The following is a 22,668-nucleotide window of genomic DNA, read 5'->3' as shown; positions in this document are numbered from 1 at the left end:
TACTTGCCTGGCACATTAAGGGTTTGATCCCCAGCACAGCAAACAAAAAAAGAAAGAAAGTGGAGGGTTGGTGGTGTTTAATCAAAACAGGAAGGGATGCTGAGGCAAAAGGAATGTGTGCCTACTACAGTAGGCCACCACTCAATCCTTCAGTAAAAACACCTTCAGCTGTACTCCCTCTACCCACCATTTGGAGGTCCCCGGGTTTATGCCACAAAAAAGTTGCCCTTTCTCTCTTAATCACCAAAATTCTGCACCCATGATAGATGGAAAAGAGATCATATATCTGAGGACTGAACTCAGGGATGCTCTACCACTGAGATACAACTCCAGCCTTTTTTATTCTTTGAGATAGGGTCTTGCTAAGTTGCCCAGGCTACATCAAACTTGTGATCCTCTTGCCTCGGTCTCCTAAATCACTGGGATTATAGGTACATGCCAAGGAGCCATGTAAGGTAATTTATATTAAAATGTCAGTGGCTCCCAGAAACGGTAAAACAGGCTGTCTAGAAAAGGCAAAGCCTTGATGGACTTAATGGAATCTTCTGGTGGACTTTAGTGCAGTGTGGAAAAAGGACAGGAGAGATCTCTGGGGAGATTTACAAGTACCCAACAGACCTAGCAGCTCAAAGACAGCCTGGGAGGTGAGAGAAACCTCCTTTCCAGCTCATGTCTCCATGCAGAGCAGATGGCCCTCCCAGGCACATCTGAGCTTCTGGCTCTGTTGTTCCCTTTCTCTGAGGGATCTGTCTGTCCCCTGTCATCCTATCAATTCAGCTATGTTCCAAAGCTGTTGTGTAGGTATGTATTCATTAATCATGAGTTTCTTTCTTTCTTTTGGTGGTGCTGGGGATTGAACCCAGTGTCTCATACATGCTAGGCTAGCACTCTACCAGGAACTACACCCTCAACTCCAAGCATCTAACACTGATTATTTTGAAAGAGGGAGATCTACTCTTATGGACTAATTTAAGATGAATTGTGTGTGAGAGGGTAAGAGGGAAGGACCAGTAAAGAGATGGGACAAGTTAGATTATTAGAATAATCATCAGCCTGCTGGGTGCAAGGCACACACCTGTAATCCCAACAACTGGGGAGGTTGAGGCAGGAGAATTGCAAGTTCAGAGCCAATCTCAGCAATATAGCGAGGCCCTAAGCCACTCAGTGAGACTCTGTCTCTAAATAAAATATAAAATAGGGCTGGGGATGTGGCTCAGTGGTTAAGTGCACCTGGGTTCAATCCCCAGTACCAAAAAAAAAAAAAAAAAAAAGAATAATCATCAATCATTAACCTGCTTTTCTATCTAGCCACAGTGTATCAACTTAACCACTCTCCTAGTTTTGTACCCATTCATCCACCTATCATTCACCACCTAACCACCTTTCCATTCATCTGTCTGAATACCTATCTGGGCACCCACATCCCTTATGACTACTGGAGATCCAGCCTTCTGTGCACACTGGAAGCACAGATGTGAACACTATCATTCCCCTGCCTTTGAAGTCCTCCCAGTCTAGCAGGAGAGACATCCACAGGTGTATCTCACAGCATGATTCTGTGATCAATGCTGTGGACATCCAAAGGACCATTTGATTATGACATTGACGTTATAACTGAATACTGACAGATCTGTCAATGTTTTCCAGGAGATAAAAAGAGGAAGAGCATTCCTTGAAGTGGGAACAGCATGGGTAAACCTTGGGATGTGTAAAAGAAAACAAGTAGGATTGAAGCATAGGGTGGATGGAGGGCTGAGGCAGAAGTTGAGTGGGAAGCTGACTAGGGGTCTTTAATTCCTGAGCCTGAGGAGCAGGGATGGCTTTTCAGCAAAAGAACCAGCACCCAGAAATTGTGACCAGAGGCCCAAGATGGCCATCAGGCTCCCATTCAAGATTCCAAGGATACATAGGTGCCAAATTCCAGCCTATAACTCATAGAAATAAAAAGACCTTAAACCTCAGGAAAGATGCCATTCATAGGAACTGCCTCAGGGATGGCTGGACAGATAGACAAGTGGGTGTGCAGATGCAATCATGGGCTCTGGTCCACACCATGTAGTCTGGGGACACGAGCCAGTGATCCAACATGGCCAGGAGCATCAGGCATGTGCATCCCAATGTACCTGGCTTCACAGGGCTTGGGGGACTCACAGGATACCCAGCCATATCCCCAAGGGAAGAAAACCATAAAGTCAAGACCACTCCCAGCTAGGGCTCTAAGAATTTCTTAGAGGACAGCACCTTCTCAATTATTTTGAATTTAGCTCAATTTGGAGTCTAAGAAACTGCTATAGGCCTCTTTCAGGAACACTGGGCACTGTTGGTTCCATCAAAGGAAGCTCTCACAGGGAGTGAGATAGAACAGTTGAGAATGTGTCCTAGGAATAACACCTGGCAGGGGATAGGGCTCAGTGACCCAACCTCCTGCCCAATGCTGCCAGGTTTCCAGGCATCACGCCTGGTCAGAAAAAGCCCTCAAACTTAACAGCTTGTGCAGGCAGATCTTAGGGTGCTAGAGGAACTTGGGGCAGAGGATGTTGTGCTGGGAGGTTCTGGGTTGCCAAGTGCTGTGGGGAGACACCAGTTGGCTCTGGAATGAAGTGGGCAGCAGTCCGCAGGTGGGGTGAGTCAAGAAGGCTAGGACAATGGGGCTACAGGATGAGAAGGGGCCTCAGGGCTCCCCACTAAGCCAGAGAGTCCTGTGGCAAATCATCCCATGTGCTTTCCAGGCAGGGAGATGCCAATGGCACATACCCGGTCCTCAGCCCTGCTATTCGGCTGGCTAATGAAGTCTTCTAGTAAACTAGTCAAGCATCACCTGGAAGCTGAGCACAATGCACTGGCTGCAGTGGGGTCACCTAGGGAGACCGTTGCACACTACTGGCCAGAAATGACCTGGCCAGGGCGAGGGAACCCCACAGGCAGGAGGTGGGAAGTTTCCTCCACTTCAGAATTGCAATAGAGCTTGAAGGAACATGGCACCACCTCCAAGATAAGAAGGGAAGGGAGGGCATTCCAGGTAGAGAGCATGGCTATGGCAAAGGCAGGGGGGTATAAGAGGGAAACAGGGGGAAGGAAACAAGGTCTGCTCCTGGCAACAGCATCTGTGACGGTACAGACTTCAGGACACAGAGCTGCTGGACAGGGAAGATGAAGCTCCTTTGAGATGAGACTTCACAGCCTGAGCCTCCTTATGGGGCCACCCCAGTGTGAGGGTTCCCTTAACCTCTCACCTCCACCCGGGATCTCATTGCTGCATTCTATAGGAAGAAAGCTAGGGCTGGGAGGGAATGAAGCCGTAATTGAAAGATGAGCATGCGCATGTCCTGCTGGGAAGTTCTGTGACTCACGCAGGGAGGACACTGTCTTGGTCACGATGGGCTTGGGGATGGGACCTGTATCTGCTGGAAATATCTCACCTTGGAGTCAGTGTAAATTTCCAATTCCCACCCAGCAACTAGTTCACAGTGGAACTCGAAAGAAGTCCATCTGTCTAAACCTCAGTTTCTCCATCTGTTTAATATTATTGATGCTCTAGGCTTGAGGCCATTTAAATGAGTCTGTGGACTAGAAGTATCCATAAATGGGGTTCCAATGAGTCCTTGAACTTGTGGCCAACTCTGCAAGTGTTGTTAAAGCCTCCAGCCAAAGGGCCCTAGCTAGGCAAGTACTCTACCACTGTGCTACATCCTGTGCCCTGTGTTTCCTTTCTCGTTCATTGTGGGATGTGTTCTTGATATGTTGCCCAGGCTGTTCTTGAATCTCTGCGCTCAAGTGATCCACCTGTTTCAGCTTCCTGAGTAGCTGGGACTACAGGTGCACACTACTGCTCCCAGGCTGGGTGAGGGTTTAAGGAAGCAGGGATTTATTTGCTCCAGACAGGAAGTGGAGGTAAGTCTATGATTAGGTATCTTAATAAATAATATACAGGATGTACACTAGGGTGGAGACTAAAGCTGTAATGGGTAATGAAGTTGCATATTAGCCAGGTTGAGGCTAGGGATGTAGCTCAGTGGCAAAGCCCTTGCCTATCATGCACAAGTCTCTGGTTCAATTCCCAGATCCACAGAAAATAAAAACAAAGCCACATCAGCTGGGTTAGGGGGATATTTGGTTTTTTGGTTTTTTTTTTTTTTTTTTTGGCTTGGAAAATGTTCATGTGTCTGTGCTAAGGCAAGAAGACTACAGGCTGGTGCCAGGCATGATGGTGCATGCCTGTAATCCCAACAACTTGGGAGGCTGAGGCAAGATGATCACAAGTTTGAGGCCAGACTCATCAACTTAATGAGGCCCTAAGCAACTTAGTGAGACCCTGTCTCAAAATTAAAAACAACAAAAGGGCTAGTGATGTGGCTCAGTGAATAAGCACTCCTGCTTTCAATCCCTGGTACCAGAAAAAAGAAAGATTGCAGCCAGGTCTTATTTTTGTCTTGATCCATTATAATTACATCAGGCTGGTCTGAAGTTGATGTTTTGTGAAATTGTTCAAGTTCAACAGGAGGACACCAAGGCCTAGTTGTGGGTGCCAGTACAAGCTTTCAGCTATTAGGGGGCTATTTTTCTCAGCATGACACACTGAGAATCTTAGTTTGCACCAAATTTTCTGGAAGATCTGGGATCTCACAAAGAAACAAATGATTAATCTCTATAGCTGTGTGTTTGGTGTGTGTGTGTGCGTGTGTGTGTGTGTGTTGCTGGGGATGGAACCAGGGCTGCATGCATTTGCCAGGTAAGTGTGGTACTCCTAAGATACATGCCCAGCCCCAACAAGCTTTGAGTCACATATATCTAGCCCCTTGGGTTGCTTATCAACAGTTTATCACATTGGAGCCTCAGTTGCAACCTTTGTAAAATAGCAAGCTCCTATGGCTGGATGAGGTCCTATGTGGAGGGTGGAGCCACCAGCCGAGTCTCCAACAATGTGAAATAAATCACTCTGTAAAAACCAGTCTTTGTGAAATTAAATCCCTCAATCTTAAAACCAACATGGACTATTGGATGGCCACAAGAAAGACTGGTTTCTTTTGTGAAGAACAGCTTTTTTCTTCTTTGTGCTTTTCATTTAATTTGTTTATTTATTACTTATCTGTTTTTTGTGATGTTGGGGATTTAACCCAGGGCCTTGAGCATACTTTTTTTTAAAGGGCCTTTTATCACACTAATGGAGGAGGGTTTGTCATCTAACAAAAATACATTTTTCTCCTTTGCACCAGCAATCCCACTCAGCAATTTACTGTGAAGAGACACCTCCATCTATGTGGAAATACATGCACACGAGGTTATTCATTGCAGCATGGTTTATGACAAAATAGTGGAAACAATACCAGTTCCTACACACCCAGTAGTTGAATAAACTGTGGAACATTCACACAATGGCTCCTATGCAGCTGTAAAACGACTGAGAAAGAAATCTATGAACTGACTACTGTTAATCAAAGAAGGCAAAGTGCAAAAAAGTGTGTATAGAAGACAGACATATTGGTGTGTACCTACAGTCCTAAGTACTGGGGAGGCTGAGGCAGGAGGATTGCTTGAGCCCAAGACCTTGAGGCCAGCCTGGGCAATAGAGGGAGATCCTATCTCAAAAAAAAGTAAGTAAACAAACAAATAAATATAGTATGCAAACCTTCCTATAAGAAATAAGATGACAGAAAATATACATGTATTTGTTTATCATTACAAAAAAGAAACACGGGAAAGATAAAGCAGAAACTAGTGAGATTGGTTCCTTGAGAGTAATGGTTGGGAGGCGTGGGCCAGGGACATGGCTCAGTGGTAGAGAGTTTGCCTGGCATGTACAAGGCCCTGGGGTTCAATCCCCAGCACCACAAAAATTAAAAAAAAGGGAGTGGGATAGGAGAAAGGAGAAAGAGAAGTGATACTTCTCTGAGAATACTTTTTGGTTTAGTTCTGACTTTTAAAACTATCTCAATGTTTCACATTTAAAAATAAATAAAATTGACAAGGATAGGAGAAAGTTACTGTTACTGGGAAAGTAAAATGGTGCAGCAGCTATGAAAAACAGTATGAAACTTCCTCAAAAGTCTAAAAATAGGGGCTAGGGAAGTGGCTCAATGGTAGAGTGTTTGCCTAGTATGCATGAGGACCTGGATTCTATACCTAGCACTGCAAAAAAAAAGTTAAAAATATAACTACTATGTGATCCAGCAATCCCACTACCAGGTATACATGTACAACAATTGAAATCAGGATCTTAAAGAGATATTTGCACACCTGTGCTCAGAGTAACATTGTTCTCAATGATAAAAAGGTGGAAGCAATCCAAGTGTCCACTGACATACGAATGAATAAACAAAATGTGGAATATATCTACGAAGGAATATCATTGAGCCTTAAAAAAATGAAGGACATGTCCTACAACATGCATGAAACATGAGGACATCATGCTAAGTGAAATAAGCCAGTTACGAAACTACAAGTATTTTATGATTCTGTGAGGTGATTAGTCAAATTCTTAGAAAGTAGAATGGGGTTGCATGGACTGGGAGCAGGTGGAATGGGGCATTAGGGTTTAAGGGGAAGTCAGTTAATTTGAGAAGATAAAAAATGTTCTGGGGATGAAGGGTGGTGTTGTTTGAACAATGTGAATGTCCTTAATGCCACTGAAATATACTCTTCAGAATGGTTAAGATTTCAGGCACAGTGGCACACACCTGTAATCCCAGCAGCTCAGGAGGCTGAGGCAGGAAAATCGAGAGTTCAAAGCCAGCCTCAGCAACTTCACAAGGCCCTAAACAACTCAGTGACACCCTGTCTCAAAATAAAATACAACAAAGGGCTGGGAATATGGCTCAGGGGTTAAATGCCCCTGGGTTCAAACCCTGGTACAAAAAAAAATGGTTAAGATGGTAAATTTTATGTTAGGTTTATTTTACCAAAATTTAAAGAAGTATGCTTATTGAGGCTAGGGATGTGGCTCAGAGATAGAGCACTTGCCTTGCAAGTACAAAGACCTGGGTTCAGTTCCTAGCCCTGCAAAAATTATATATATATATATATGTTCAGGGAAAGAAAAAAAAGATATACAGTGACTCAGGAGACTGAGGCAGGAAGATGACAAGTTGGAGGCCAGCCTCAGCAATTTAGCGAAGCCCTAAACAACTTAGCCTGACCCCGAGTTCAATCCCCATTACTCACCCCCTACTCTCCAACAAATAGAAGTGAGGGTGGTAGGAAGTGAGGGAGGTAGGAAAACTCTTCCTCACAGTAAAATTCTAGCTATACAAGTTTTTAAAAAATCATTTGAAACCAAACTGTGGTTTCCTGCAGTTGGTATACTGCCCCTGCCTGCCCTCTAATTATTAATTATTATTATAATTTTTTGGCAGTACTGGGGGTTGAACTCAGTGGCTCTCACACTGGCTCTCCCAAAAAGTTACTTTTTTTTTTAATTCATTTGAGACAGGGTCTCCCTAAGTTGCCTCAAACTTGAGATCCTCCTGCCTCGGGCTTCAAAGACACTGGAATTACAAGCCTGCACCATTGTACCCAGCAATTAGTGCATGTTAATTATACAAAAGAATGGGATTCATGGTGATGAGCTCCTACATGTGTATCACTTACTTTGATAGTATCTGTCTTCCTTCCATCTCTACCCTCCTCTTCTCTTTCTATCACTTTTGGGTGATCTGATCTACTTGTGAAGTGTCAATTTTTTTTTTTGGTAGTGGGGATTGAACCCAGGGGACTTAACCACGGAGTAACACTCACAGCCCTTTTTTATATTTCATTTAGAGACAGGGTCTCACTGAGTTGCTTAGGGCCTTGCTAAATTGCTTAAGCTGACTTTGAACTCATGATCCTCCTGCCTCAATCTCCTGAGTCACAGGGATTACAGGTGTGCCTGGCTAAAGTATTAATTCCTTTTTTAACCTTTATTTTATTTATCTATTTGGTGCTGAGGATCGAACCCAGTACCTCACTCATGCTATGTGAGCGCTCTACCACTAAGCTACAGCCGCAACCATAACACATTAATTCTTAACAACAGGATCACCTCAGATTTTTCCTCCACCTAGGGTCATATTTACTACTGCCTAGTGGATTTTCTGACACGATGCCTCAGTAAACATCACAGATAGAAAAAAAAATTAAATAAATCATCATTTGGCTACTATCAGAGTAGAAATTCAGGCAAGAACCATCAAAGGTTAATAAGCTTTTATTTTATTTTTTTTTTTATTTTTAGATTGAGTCTAGCTATGTTGCCCAGGCTGGCCTTGAATTCCTCAGCTCAAGTGATCCTCCTGCCTCACCCTTTTAAGTAGCTGGCACTACAGGTGTGTGCCACCACACCTGATGCTAAACTTGTAAGTTGAAGTTTGAGAAAAAAACTGCATAGTTATATAGTTTCAAAGTATCTTGGCTAACCTGGGTAACATAGCAAAATCCTTAAAAAACAAAACAAAATCCCAGCAACTCAGGAGGCTGAGAGAAGATGGTAGCAATTTCAAGGCCAGCCTTAGCAATTTTGCAAGGCCCTCAGCAACATAGGGAGACCCGATCTCAATTCAGAAAAAAAAGTGGGGGTAGGCAGGGATGTACTCAGAGTTAAAGTGCCCCTGGATTAAACACCCAGTACCAAAATCATCATCATCATCATCATCTCTATAAGATACTAAATACAAATGGAAAATAAAACTAGGTTCAATGGCACAAACATGTAACCCCAGGGACTAGGGAGGCTGAGGCAGCAAGATCACATGTTCAAGGTCAGCCACAGCAAGTTAGCAAGACATTCTATCAAAGAATACAAAAGGCTGGGGATATAGTTCATTAGTGGAATCCACCTGGGTTCCATCCCCAGTCCTGAGAAAAAGAAAGAAAAGAAAAATATATTTGCCTTGCAGAAACCTGGAAGCCATCACTTAAACCAAATGACTAAAACTAATACCAACAATTTGGGGATTAACCAATACCTTGTGCTTACTGATACACTGAGAACACAGTGTCACTTCTGTGGAATTCCTGCCCAAAATATGTAATCTGAATCTAATCATGAGGAGACATCAGATAAACCTAAAATGAAGGACATTCTTCCAAAGAACTGGCCCGTGTTCTTCAAAAGCATCAAGATGAAAAACAGAAAAATCAAAACCATGAAAGTTAAGGGAAGAATTAAGACCCCCTAACAACACAAAGCATCTGTTTGCCTAGGCCTTCCTTTTGACATAGAAAGACATTATTAGCAGCTGTGTGGGCACCTGTAATTGGTTCGCCAAGGTAGAAGGATCACAAGTTTGAGGCCAGTCTGGACAAATTAGGAAACCCTGTCTCAAAAAAAAAAAAAAAAAAAAAAAAAAAAAAAAAAAAGTAAAGAAAAGAAAAGAAAAAAGAAAGAAAAATAGAAAAGGTTGGGGATGTAGCTTAGTGGTAGAGAGCCCCAAGTTCAATTCCCAGATGTGGGTGGGATGGTGGGGGGTGCAATAAGAGAGAACGGGTTGGGGGTGTAGCTTAGAGGTAGAGTACTTGCTTAGCATTCACAAAGCCCTGAGCTCCATGCTCCCACACCTCAAAAAAAAAAAAAAAAAAAAAAAAAAGAAAGAAAGAAAAAGAGAGAGAGACTACATTTCTCTTCAATTGCCATTGGTGTTTCCAAGCCAAGAATTGCTAATCCCACCCTTTTGTTTAACAGAAAGGTACACCACTGGGTGAGTGGGCATGACTTCCTTCACTCCATAGAGACAGGCATTAATCTTGTTAGAATCCGTTTTCCTTAGCTCTTGGATTCAGGGTGGTGTCCAGCTTGACCTGGCCTTCCTTCTCTCCTCATCAAAGCTAAGCACCCCTAGTACCCAATAAATGCTCCTTTGGAAAAATAGGCCTTTCTTAGGGGTGTGTGTGGGGTGTGTGTGGGCAAAGAACTGAAATGTAATGCCCAGAAGCTGCAGGGTGGGGTAGAGAGCAGGTGCCGCAAAAATTCTTAGCGTAGGTGCACACAGAGCCCAATACAGATCTTTGTTGAGGCGACTTTAAGTGCTTTATAAATGCTCCCTTTATAAGTGCTCTGTATTAGCTTCCTTGTACTGCACAGGAACACTTACTAATCGCTGGGGTCACCTTCCTTGCAGGGTCGAATCCGGTGGGGAATTAGGCAAGCATATCAGTTATCGCTGAGCCAAGTATCCACAGTAAGCCTTTAGGGGAGGCACAGGTGCCTAGTCTGTGTTCATAGGAGGCACTGTCATTAAATGTTCCTGGCCAGTCCCTGGGGTAGGGAGAATTGGAAATCCCTTCATTCTCTCAAAGGATGGGAAAGGATAGACTTTGGTTTTTTTCCCCATCTGTGAAACCCGGACACAACGGTGTTGAGAGAACATGAGTGGGCGAGCATTTGGGGGAGAAGGGGCTTGCCCTACTCCCTCCCCCTATATTTTCCAACTCAATTTCCAAGGATCAGAAATTTGTCCGTTCGTAAGTTTAAGCGAGACCAGAAAACCTTCCGAAGCGAATGTTCCAGGGCTGGAATAGCAACAGGCCAGAGAAATGCGCGCGCGAACATTCTGCGCGCCGACGTCTTCCAGCACCCCGCGCCCCGCGCCCCGCTCCCCGCTACCCAGCTGCTCCTCCTTCACTTGATCCTCCCGCTCCCTCCTCCTGATCCCCGCCCCGCTCCTGCTGTCCGATTGGCTGATCCTGGCGGCCGGCCCGCCCCGGGATTTAAAGGGCCCGCTCTGCCGCGCCGCCCTGGGAGCCGCTGCTGGTCCTGGCCTTGCGGCCTGCGGGGAAGGCTGCCCGGAGGAGGAGGCGACGGTGGCAGCGGCGGCGCGTCCCCGGCCCCCAGGACCACGGCTTCCTTTCTGCCAGGTAGGTTGCTAGTAGTGTGCGTGTGGATCTCCTGCTCCCATCCTGATCCGGCCTCACCGCGAGATCTGTAGCGCATGTCCTGGGACCCCCTCCGCATCACCTTTCCGACTTCCCCTTCTGCTGTGTCCCCTGCCAACACCTCCACCTCCCTGCAGTCCCTGAACCTGGGAAGGGCTTTGTTGGCGGCCTTTCACCGGGTGGGGGTGAGATGGGGCGCGCGGAGGATACAGGACACCCCCCCATCCATACAAGGAGAGATGCACACGGCCCCAAAGTGTCACAGAATCCCCCTCTCTGCTCTCCACACAGAGCGACTCTACCTTGGAAACCAAGAACCCCCCTACCCCCCCGCCCCATTTGATGTATGGGCCTATAATGCACATCATTCAATCACCACCTCAGACCGGACAGTTCAGAGCATTCAAGACACACAGGTCCTTCATTCACCGCAGGTCACAGCTGTGTGTATGCATTCAGAACACTCACCCCCAGCACACAGTTGGTGGCTCAATCTGATGTACCTGATGTTCACATCCTCTCCCAGGCTCCCAATACCAGCTGTAGAGTCCACAGCCCCCAAAAGTGCTCAAGTCCATCCCTTGAACATGGGCGACCCCATGGACATCCTACTCCCTCTGTGTTCCCCCTTGGCAGACCTATCCATCTGTCTATCCATCCGTGGGGGTCTACAATGGCCACCTTCAGCCGCCAGGAATTTTTCCAGCAGCTACTGCAGGGCTGTCTCCTGCCTACTGTCCAGCAGGGCCTTGACCAGATCTGGCTGCTTCTTGCCATCTGCCTCGCCTGCCGCCTCCTCTGGAGGCTTGGTAAGTGCCTGCCATACTGTGTGCCACAACACCAGATAATATCATATCTGCCACATTTGTCCATAAGCCACACCTTATTCTGCCACATCCAGCCATGCCAAACTAGGTCCCAACATGTCTAGCCCCATCACATTCCACCAGGCCATTCCCCATTCCACCAACCACATCCTACTCAGCCCAGCCACCTCAAGCCACACTAGGCCAAACCACATCCTATTATACCAAGCCATGCCCTTCAGTATTCCTGCATTCCGGGATTCTAGAAAACTGAGGTTCTTGGATCTTGGGATCCTGAAATGTCTACATCTCAAGATTATAAAATTCTGGAATGCTGATGTTGTAGGGTTATGGAATCCCAAAATACCATATTTACAGGGTGTGGAGGTTTTGATAAGTTGAAATCCTCACATTCTAGGCTTCTGAAATGTTGGCATTCTGGATTTCTATAATCAGGACATGATGAGATTTCTGGATTCTAGAATTCTGGAATGTCTCCAAAATCCTAGCAGGCCTGTATCCAAATGATAAGGTTCCAAGTCCCAAGGTTCCTATAGGATACAGAGATATTTTTGGAAATCTGAGATTCAAAGGGTTGTCTCATTCTTTTATCTTTTTATTTTAAATGGATGTGTTAATTCCCCAAGATTTATTATTATTGTTAATATTGTTGTGGTGCTGGAGTTGGAACCCAGGGCCTTGCACATGCTAGATAGGCTCTCTTATCACTGAGCTACATCCCAGCCCTCCTAGTTTTATTATTTAGACATATTTCAAAGCTACTAAGAAGTTGGAATAGTACAATGAACTATAGTACAATGTATATTCCAATAGTACAATGAATACAGTGCAATGAACTATTCATATATCACCAGATTCTCCAACTGTTAACCTTTTGCCCCATTAGCTCCCTCAAACTATCTTTCTCTCTTCTGTCCATCCATTCATCTATCCTCTTCCTGCATCACTTGAATAACTTGCTTATATCATGACACTTCACCCCCAAATCCTTCATGTGTAGCCCCCAAGAACAAGAATATCCTCTCCCAAACCACAGCCTCAACCATTACCCCCAACAACAATATTACCCAACATAAACTGATATTCGAATTTCTTCTCCGTCACCCAAATGTCCTTGATAGAGGTTTCTTTTCTTTAAACCCAGCCCTTGCCACCCTCTCTAGCTCTTCAATATCAGCCTTGGGCTTTCTCCAATCCTACCACATTCCAACCTCTAGGCCTTTACCCAGGCTTTGTCCTCTGCCCAGGTCCTTCTCCCCTCCCTACCAATCCACCAACCTTCCCTTTCTTGTTCTTTCTCTCCCTCCCTCCTTCTCTCCCTCTTTCTCCCTTTTTCTCTTGTTCTTTCTCCCTCTCCCCCGAAGGGTTGCCATCCTACCTGAAGCATGCAAGCACCGTGGCAGGCGGGTTCTTCAGCCTCTACCACTTCTTCCAGCTGCACATGGTTTGGGTCGTGCTGCTCAGCCTCCTGTGCTACCTCGTGTTGTTCCTCTGCCGACACTCTTCCCATCGTGGCGTCTTCCTCTCGGTCACCATCCTCATCTACCTACTCATGGGGTATGGGTGTGCATCCTCATCCTCACCTGGTTGGCAGAGGGCAGGCGAGTCCCCAGGCATCTGATGAAGTTGTCCAAGATGGGGAGGGCATGAGATTTTGAAAGGAAAGAAGGGGGTCTTGGAGAATCATTCTATGAGGAGGCACCAAACAGGGAGGGTGTGGAGTATTCCTGGAGAAACGTTCCTGGGAGACATGTCTTTTCATAAAGTTGTGCAGGTCGGGTTGGGTATGGGCTTCCCCCGGAGGAGGGAGCTAGGAGAATTTTCCTTCCATGAGGTTGTGCAGAACAGGGGAAAGCAGAACCCTCTTAGCACCTTGGTACCCCCCACCCCCGTGGTATCAGAGGCCATAGGGGTTTTGGGGCCAAGACTAGCGCCTTTTTTTCTTCAGTGAGATGCACATGGTGGACACGGTGACATGGCACAAGATGCGAGGTAGGTAGCCCTGCCCCAGCCCTCCTGTCCCCTCCATGTCTCCTAACTGTCCCCACTCTGGGTCTCTTCACCTCCACTTTTCTCCCCTGCCCACTGCCCCATAATGTATGCCTCATGGTCCCCTTGTGTCTGTGTCTCTTTCTACCATGTTTTCCTGGAGAATCTGCTGGGTCATCTCATGTATATGATGCTCTTGAGTAAGGGTGTCTGCCTGTCCTGGGCCCACTGCCTGTTTGGCCCAGTGCCCACATACCCATCCTTGTACCCCCTTTTCCTCTCACCTGGTGTGCCCTATCCCTCCATGCTGACCTGCTCTCTTGCCCATCCACTTGACCATGGGCCCCACACATAGGGGCCCAGATGATTGTGGCCATGAAGGCAGTGTCTCTGGGCTTCGATCTGGACCGGGGCGAGGTGGGTGCAGTGCCCTCGCCTGTGGAGTTCATGGGCTACCTCTACTTCGTGGGCACCATCGTCTTTGGGCCCTGGATATCCTTCCACAGCTACCTACAGGCTGTTCAAGGCCGCCCACTGGTGAGGTCCTGGGAGGACAGGTGGGCAGGGACTGTGGGAGCCATCACTGGGCAGTGCTTACAAAGCCTTGATCCCCACAGAGCCGCCGATGGCTGCAGAAGGTGGCCCGCAGCCTGGCGCTGGCCCTGCTGTGCCTTGTACTGTCCACTTGTGTGGGCCCCTACCTCTTCCCCTATTTCATCCCCCTCGATGGTGACCGCCTCCTTCGCAAGTGAGTATAATCTTTGAGACCCCTGCCCAGCAGTGAGGGGGTTGGGTAGGGGCCTGGGGTCTCCCCACCTCTGATCCTGTCTCTTAATACTACTCTGTCTGTCTTCTGTTACTACAGCAAGAAACGCAAAGCCAGGTAAATGAGGGCAGGTGCTGAGGGTGAGGGAGGCTGACTAGGGATGGGGGCAGGGCTTAGGCCAGAAGTTGGAATCTATCTGACTGTGTACCTCATGACTAGTCAGAGATTGGATATCCATCTATAACTGTCCATTTGACCAAGATTGACTCTATGACTCGGTGTATGACTGACACTCTGACACATACTCTGTCTGACTGTCCATCTGTTTAGTTCTTTCACCATTCAAAGGAAGTTACATGGCTATAATGGGGAGTGACAAGTTTGTACTGGTTGGTGACTAACCTGTCTGTGACTCCAGCTAGGGGGATGTATAGGTTGTTTGCCTATTGCCACTGATCCCCTGAGTATGACTAGCTGTACCATTGTCTATGACAGAGTGTGTGACTGTCATTGAATAGGGTAAATCGAAGTTGATGATTCCTGCTGACCTCTGATCTGACTGTAGTGTGCTATGTGCCTGCCTGTGATTGATCCTGCCTTTGTGTCTGCCTTCTCTGACTGCTTGATATAGTCCAGCTGAGAGGTCATGACCAGGGATGAGCCTGCGCGTGTACATATGATCCACTGTCTGCCTCTGGTTTGTGCAGGACCGGATCTGCTATCTGATTATGACTCCCTCCCCCATTCACTGGCTGCTAATTATGTCTGATGCTGATGAGTCTTAAAAAAGTCACTTGACCAGTGTCACCCAGCTAAGCAGCCAAGCATTAATCCCAGGACAGATTTCAGAGCCTGTTCTTTTTCCAGCGCAGGATGCTTGACCATCTGATTGTGAAACTGCCAGTGTGTTTATGTGTGCATAATGGAACAGTTGACAGTCTCTGCAACTCACTAAGGGATTTTTTTGACTGTTTTATGGTCTCTACAAGGCTGAAAGTCTGATAACATTTGTGTCTGGCAGTGTGACTGTTTAAGGGTGCAGATCCATGCCATATCATAGGCCAGGTCACGTATCCGTTTAAGTTGCATTAAAACAGCTGCCTGACAGTGTGTCTGTGTGTCTGCCTCTTTTGCCACTGCATTTCTGTTTTGTCTGTGAACATCTCAGGCCAACCTTTGGGGCCTCTCTGACTTTCTTTTCTTTCTCCTCTGCTCCCTTCCTGACCCCTGGGGGCCCTAGGGGCACCATGGTAAGGTGAGTCCACAGAGCAGGGGTGGGGATGCTATCACGTGGTGGGGTGTCCTGGCAGGGCCTGGGCATGATGCCTCTCTCCCCTGCCTCTTTCTTCCCAGGTGGCTGAGAGCCTACGAGAGTGCTGTCTCCTTCCACTTCAGCAACTATTTTGTGGGCTTTCTATCGGAGGCCACGGCCACGTTGGCAGGGGCTGGCTTCACGGAGGAAAAGGATCACCTTGAATGGTGGGGAGGGCACGGGTGCCCCTTCTCCTACATGGTGCTGCCTAGACGAGCTGCAGGGAGGAGGGAGGGTACTCCCAGGGGAGGGAAGAGCCAAGACAAATGTGTAGCAACCAGATGGACAGAGTCCAACTGGATCTGCATGTGTCTTTTGCCTACAGGGACCTAACGGTATCCAAGCCACTGAATGTGGAACTGCCCCGGTCAATGGTGGAAGTTGTCACAAGCTGGAACCTGCCCATGTCTTACTGGCTAAATAATTGTGAGTCATCAAGTCACCACTCCAGGGGAGTTGGTAACCCTGGCCCTTTCGCACATTTATGCAACAAATATTTACTGAGCAACTACTGTGTGTGGGCACTGAAGATACGGCAGGGACAACAAAAAGTCACAAAGGGACTGGTGTGTAGCTCAGTTGTAGAGCATTTACCTAGCATACCCAGGTCCTGGGTTCAATCCCCAACACTACAAAAAAAAAAAAATCACATAAATCCTTGTCCTGGTATAACTGGCATTTACAAGGAGAGCAGATACTATAGAAGAGAAAAAAAAACACAAATAGATTAGGTGGTGATAAGTGCTCTAATAAAAAGAAACAATAAGGCAGGTAAAGGAAATCCAGGTTACAAGAGTAGGGAGCTATGTTTTAATTTAAAATAAATTAGCCAGGGCAACTCTGAATGAGGACAGGGCATTAGGACATTTGAACAAAGACCTGAGGAAGGTGATGGCGCAAGGAATGCAGATATATGGGGGAAGTGTGTGACAGATGGAGGAAACAGAAAGTGCAAAGGCCCTGAGGCAGCTTGGTGTGTGAGTAATAGCAAGGTCATTAGGGCAGGGTGCTAGGAATGTGGCTCAGTGGTAGAACTTCTGCTTAGTGTGTGTGAGGGTCCGGGTTTGAGTCCTAGCATTGAAAAGAAACAAAAAGAGGTTATTAGGGTAAGCAGAGTGAATGAGGAGGCCGATGGTAAGACATGTGACCCATGGAGGGGGACTTTGACTTTTTGAGGCAGTCAAGGGCAGGGCTCTGCATAGAAGAGGGCCATGGGCAATGTGTTAGGTTCCTGCCACTGTTAGCAACACAGGCCAGCAATAGTGGCGGGCAATGGCAACAGGGCACACGGAGAAGAGAGAAGAGATCAGATTCTGGATACATTCTGAAGGAGGAACTAACAGGATTTGCTAAATTCTGGGAGTGGGGAAGAGCAGATGGAAGGTGATTTCAAGGGTTTTTGCCCTGAGGACCTGGAAGGGTGAAATTGACATTGAACTTGGGAAGACCATGGGATAAACATGTTGGAAGGGAAGATCAGGAGCTAGGTTTTAGACATTTGAAGGAGGAGGCCATCTTAAGGATTTTATTCTGGGGTCCCAATAGATGGTGGGGATCAGGGCTCTCGAGGAAGGGCAGAGGGACTCTCCAAAGAGCCTTAACCCACATCTCTCCCTGCCAGATGTTTTCAAGAATGCTCTCCGTCTGGGAACTTTCTCAGCTGTGCTGGTCACTTATGCAGCCAGTGCCCTCCTGCACGTGAGCAGGGCAGAACAGGATGGTGGGGGGATGCATGGTGGGGGTGGTAGAGTCTCTTCCTCACTTACCTCACTGCCCTTGGGTCCCCAGGGCTTCAGCTTCCACCTGGCTGCGGTACTCCTATCTCTGGCATTTATCACTTACGTGGAGCATGGTGAGTATAGGGCCTAGTCAGCAGACAGATGGAATGTTGGTAGGAGTCTGGAGCCACTGTCGCCTGAGGCTAAACTGACCCCTTATCTTTTGCACTATCCCAGTCCTCCGGAAGCGCCTGGCTCGGATCCTCAGTGCCTGCGTCCTGTCCAAGCGGTGTTTGCCTGACTGTTCACACCGGCATCGCTTGGTGAGGGTTCAGCCTGGGCAATCTTATGCCCAATGCTTCCCCCCAGAAATGTCACTTATGTCTCCATCTTGTACCTGTCTCAGAATACCCAGCCTACTATTCTCGTCCTGGAGCCATCCCCATAACCTCACCTTTATTCACTGGCATCTGTTTCTCTAACAGGCATTTATTGAACACCTGCTGTATACGCACCTGGCATTCATTCCTCCAAGGAACATTTATTGAGCACATGCTAGTTCTAAATGCTGGAGATGCAGTAGTGAACAAAGGAGACCAAAGTCCTGGCCCTTTGGGACAAACATGTTAACAGGGGAGACAGTAAAATAAAAATGTCAATGAAGTCTAATAGTTTGTCAGGGGCCATGCGTGGTGGGCATGCCTGTAATCCCAGCAACTTGGGAGGCTGAGGCAGAAGGATCACAAGTTTGAAGATATGCTCTGCAACTTAGTGAGGCCCTAAGCAACTTAGTGAGATCCTGTCTCAAAAATAAATGAAAAGGGCTGGGGATATGACTCAGTGGGAAAGTACCCCTGGGTTCAATCCCCAGTACCAAAAAAAAAAAAAAGTTTGTCAGGGTACAAGTAGTACTAAATGTAAGGAAGAGGGGATGGGAAATATGGGGGGTGGTTTCCATTTTAAATAGGGTCAGGGGAGTCCCCCTGGGTGTGGTGACTTTTGAGTTTTAAGTGAAGGAGGCGAGGGAGGGAAGCATTCCAGGTAATGGAAAGACCCAGTGTAAAAGGCCTGAACATGGGAGTGGGCCTGGAATCATTGACAAACAGTGAGAAGGTCAGGGTGTCTTGAGCAAAATGAGGAGGATGGGGTTGGGGAAAATATGGGCCCTCTAGGTTATGGCGGGATTCGTTTTTGTTCTGTTGTTGTTTTCATTCTGTTTGCCAGAAGAAATACAGACAACTCCCATTCGTCTCCCACCTGGTACCAATGTTCATCACCATAAACCCCCAGTTCAAAGTCCCACCATTTTTGCTCCTCTGGCTAAAGGCTCGCATCTCCCCCAACCTGGATGCTCTCATGGTTAACAGCACCCTCATCCTTGGATACTTCTGAGCTCCCATAAGAGGCCCCCTGAACCATCTCTTTCCTATCTTGGGGTACCTGGACATCTTCCTTCCCGGGACTCACAGTGCCTTGTGTGTCCCCCTGGGCTTTCCTGCACAGGTGGAGGTGGGGGACAGTGAGCAGGTCCAGCTGCCAAGTGTATCCATTTGTCCCCCACAGGGCCTGGGGGTGCGAGCCTTAAACTTGCTCTTTGGGGCCCTAGCCATCTTCCACCTGGCCTACCTGGGTTCCTTGTTTGATGTTGATGTGGACGACACCACAGAGGAGCAGGTGAGGTGGGGCCCTTTGTGGTGGGGGTGGCTGTGAATCAGGGATGGGACTTCCTGTTCATGGACAGAGTAGGGAAGCAAGGCATGAGCTCTGCAGGTCATGTTTCTTAGCTTCTGCAACAAGCACAGTTTGTTCCACCCTTCCATTTGTCCCACGGATTGAGCCACACTGTCAGCTCTTTTCTCTGAGTGAAGGGTGCAAAATGTGTATACTTACTTTCCTTATAAAATTCATTTCATAGAGAGAGAGAGTGCAAAATCCAGGTTTCACTGTTTCGTTTTACTTTTATTTTCTTTTTGTGGTAATGGGGAATGAACCAGGGATGCTCGACCACTGAGCTGCATCCCCAGTCCTTTTTATTTTTATTTTGAGACACTGTCTCACTAAGTTGCTGAGGCTGTCCTCAAACTTGCGATCCTACTACCTCAGTCCCCGGAGTTGCTGGGATTACAGGCAAGAGCCAGTGCGCCTGGCTTATTTAACTTTTTAAAAAGTATTATATTTTACTCAGGTTGAGTGTGCAACCTCCAAATTCTGTTCCTTAAAAATTTTGTTTGCTGGGCATAGTGGTACATGCCTGTAGCCTCAGCTACTGGAGAGGCTCATTGAGCCCAGGAATTTAGGAGCCAATTTGGGCAACGTAGTGAAACTCTGTCTCAAAAGAATAATATTAAAATTTTTACACTATTTTAGTTAATGTTGAGTGTGCAAATTCCAGATATTACTCCTTTCAAAATTGAGAACAGGGGCCTGGGGTCGTGGCTCAGTGGTAGAGCACTTGCCTAGCATGTGTGAGGCACTGGGTGTGATTCTCAGCACCACATATAAATAAATGAATAAAATAAAGGCATGCTGCCCATCTACAACTCCAAAAAAAAAAAATTTAAAAAAAAATTGAGAACAGGCTGGGGTTGTGACTCAGTGGTAGAGCACTCTCCTAGCATGTGTGAGGCCCTGAGTTCGATCCTCAGCACCACATAAAAAATAATGGTATTGTGTCCACCTACAACTGAAACAAAACATTAAAAAAAATTGAGAATAGGGCTGTGTCTATGGCTTAGTGGTAGAGTGCTTGGGCACTGGGTTTGATCCTCAGTACCACATAAAAATAAATGAATAAATATAGTGTCCATCTACAACTAAAAAAATATTAAAAATTGAGAACAATTTTTAAAGTAGTGTTTATTCAAGTGACTCTTGCAGAATCCAGATTTTGGTGCTTATTTAAATTTTTAACAGGAAATAAAACTTTATTTTTTCCTCATTAGGAAATTTTTAATTTTTATTCAGTCTGAGTGTGCAAAGTCTTAGTTTGGCTTCCTTTCTATTCTTTGTTTTTTTTAATAAATTTTTTGTTTTATTTTCGTTACAGTATTTTAGGACTGTGCAGCAGGAGGATTATAAATTCCAGAGCAGTCTCAGCAAATTATCAAGGTCCTAAGTAACTTAATTTTTTTAAAAAGGCTAGAATGTAGCTCAGTGATAACATGCCCCTGAGTTGAAACCCAGGAACCACCCCTACAAAAAACAAGTCAATATTTTAGGGGTAGAGGTGTATCTCAGTGGTAGAATGATTGTCTTCTCTAGGTAAGGCCCTAGGTTCTATCTCCTGCATTGGAAAAATAAAAGAAATATTAAATATATTTACAGGGAAAAGTCTTGCTCCCATGCTCTATCCCTTGCCCTCTTACAAGTAATTACTTTTATTTTTATAAAAATATCATTCCAAAATTCAAGCATATCAAGCAAATATAGAAATATGTATTAATTATCACCCTCCCTGTTTTCCTACACATAACACATGAATCACACTGTTCTGCAATTTTTGAAAATCTTCCACATAAGTACATAGTGTCCTCATTCATTTTTATTTCTATTGTGGGGATGTGACACAATTTAATATGTTCCTAATTGATGGACACTTGGTGATTTCCCGTCCTTTCCTGTTGCAAATGACACTGCAGCAAGAGCTCTTGTACCCATTTGGAATTACACAGATGCAGACAGATCTCTTTAGGATCTATTCCACAGAGTGTCAATGGAGAAGTTAACTTTTTGTGTTCTCACCAGCAATGTGTGAGTGCACCTGTTGCCCCACCAACAGACTGCCTCTCAGACATTTTGGATATGTTTGCCAGTTAGGAGTAAGATTATGAGTGAAGCTGAGCATTTTTTCATATGCTTAAGAGTCATTTGTTTTTCCTTTACTGAAAATGGCCTTCACACCTCCTTTGATAATTTTCATCATTTAAAAAAAATATTTTGCCAGGTGTGGTGGCGCATACCTGTAATCCCAGCGGCTCAGGAGGCTGAGGCAGGAGGATTGCAAGTTCAAAGCCAGCCTCAGCAAAAGGGAGGCACTAAGCAACTCAGACCCTGTCTCTAAATAAAATACAAAAATAAGGCTGGGGATGTGGCTCAGTGGTCGAGTGCTAATTCCAATCTCCATCCCCCACCCCAAAATTATTTCTAGCAGCTCTTTACATATTAGGGAGAATATGGGTCAGAGAATAGAATTGCATTGTCTCATTTTAAAAAAATATTTTTGAGTGCTTCTGCGGACCAAACCCAGGGCATTATGAATGCTAACCATACAGTCTACCACTGAACTGTACCCTCAGCCCCTTAAAATGATTTTAAAGTAAGAAAACAAAAACTATACCTGGTAACCTTTCATATGTATATACCAAGGTCCTTATATCACCTAGGGATACCATGGAGTCACAGAACGTTCTTGGGTAAAGGACGGATTTTCCTGAGCCCCTTTTTGTCCTTGTTGAATAGAACCATCACCTATTTCTCTCCCACAGGGCTACGGCATGGCATACACTGTCCACAAGTGGTCAGAGCTCAGCTGGGCCAGTCACTGGGTCACTTTTGGATGCTGGATCTTCTACCGTCTCATAGGCTGAGGCATATGGCCCTTATAGCCCCCTCAAGACTCCTCCTCAGGGTGTCAGCTCTGATGGGGGGTGAGAGAAGGCCCTACTCCTTGACCCCTCTCCATTCATGACACCACCCACACACCCCTACACGTGGGCACACATATTTCCATGCCTGTCAATCCCCACCCCACCACGAGGGGGAAAGGGGGTGCTCTCTGCTGGGGCCTAGGGGTGGGGGATATATGGGGAAGCAGAGAGGGGGGAATGCAGTGCCTCCCTGCCTGCCTTCTCCCTTTTTATATACAGTTTGTTATTGTCAAATAAAAGTAGAAATACACAATAGGCTCTTTCTTCACTGATCAGATGCGAATAGAAATGTGAGGAATGGGGGTACAGTTCAGATAAAGGTTTGGAAACGGGAGACCATGTTGAGGGAGCAGTTTGTGATTGGTTCGTTGTTTGGAATTGGATGATGGGTTCGAGGATGGCAGTGTCCTTGTCCTGCTTGACTTGAGTGGACTGGGTACAGATTTTATAGCTGAATATAGGGGAGGTCTGATACTAATTGGCCAGAAAACATGGATCCCTATTCTGATTGGTTGCTCTGGGACAGACGGGAGGGAACACTTGACAGATGAAGGGTTGACGCTTA

The 22,668-nt window shown here is 46.2% G+C and overlaps 1 protein-coding gene across 10 annotated transcripts; it reads left to right on the top strand.

Moving 5' to 3' along the window:
- Positions 1-10,687: 10,687 nt before the first annotated feature.
- On the top strand, positions 10,688-22,340 carry PORCN (porcupine O-acyltransferase). Of its 10 annotated transcripts, XM_079123938.1 has the most exons (16): positions 10,688-10,827; positions 11,482-11,654; positions 13,037-13,229; positions 13,621-13,664; positions 14,017-14,198; positions 14,279-14,409; positions 14,527-14,544; positions 15,668-15,682; positions 15,781-15,906; positions 16,065-16,165; positions 17,361-17,437; positions 17,528-17,591; positions 17,695-17,780; positions 18,825-18,893; positions 19,021-19,131; positions 21,942-22,339. In XM_079123938.1, the coding sequence occupies exons 2-16, from the start codon at positions 11,519-11,521 to the stop codon at positions 22,041-22,043; spliced, it is 1,455 nt and encodes a 484-aa protein (XP_078980064.1). In that variant the 5' UTR covers positions 10,688-10,827; positions 11,482-11,518; the 3' UTR covers positions 22,044-22,339. The 10 variants fall into 10 exon arrangements, with proteins under 10 accessions (XP_078980064.1, XP_078980056.1, XP_078980055.1 ...); XM_079123929.1 differs by lacking the exon at positions 15,668-15,682 and having other exon boundaries at positions 10,695-10,827; XM_079123932.1 differs by lacking the exon at positions 18,825-18,893 and having other exon boundaries at positions 10,695-10,827; positions 21,942-22,336.
- The last annotated feature ends 328 nt before the right edge of the window (positions 22,341-22,668 follow it).

This window comes from Sciurus vulgaris (genome assembly GCF_902686455.1).
Source record: "Sciurus vulgaris genome assembly, chromosome: X".
NCBI lineage: Eukaryota > Metazoa > Chordata > Mammalia > Rodentia > Sciuridae > Sciurus > Sciurus vulgaris.
The sequence above is the reverse complement of the archived record's forward strand: the minus strand, read 5'-3'. Positions and strand labels throughout refer to the sequence as shown.

Coding starts and splice junctions, on each gene's coding strand:
- PORCN (XM_079123938.1), top strand. CDS start 11,519: ATGGCCACCTTCAGCCGCCAGGAATTTTTCCAGCAGCTACTGCAGGGC. Junction 13,665..14,016: donor GACATGGCACAAGATGCGAG/GTAGGTAGCCCT, acceptor CCCCACACATAG/GGGCCCAGATGATTGTGGCC. Junction 17,592..17,694: donor TATCACTTACGTGGAGCATG/GTGAGTATAGGG, acceptor GCACTATCCCAG/TCCTCCGGAAGCGCCTGGCT.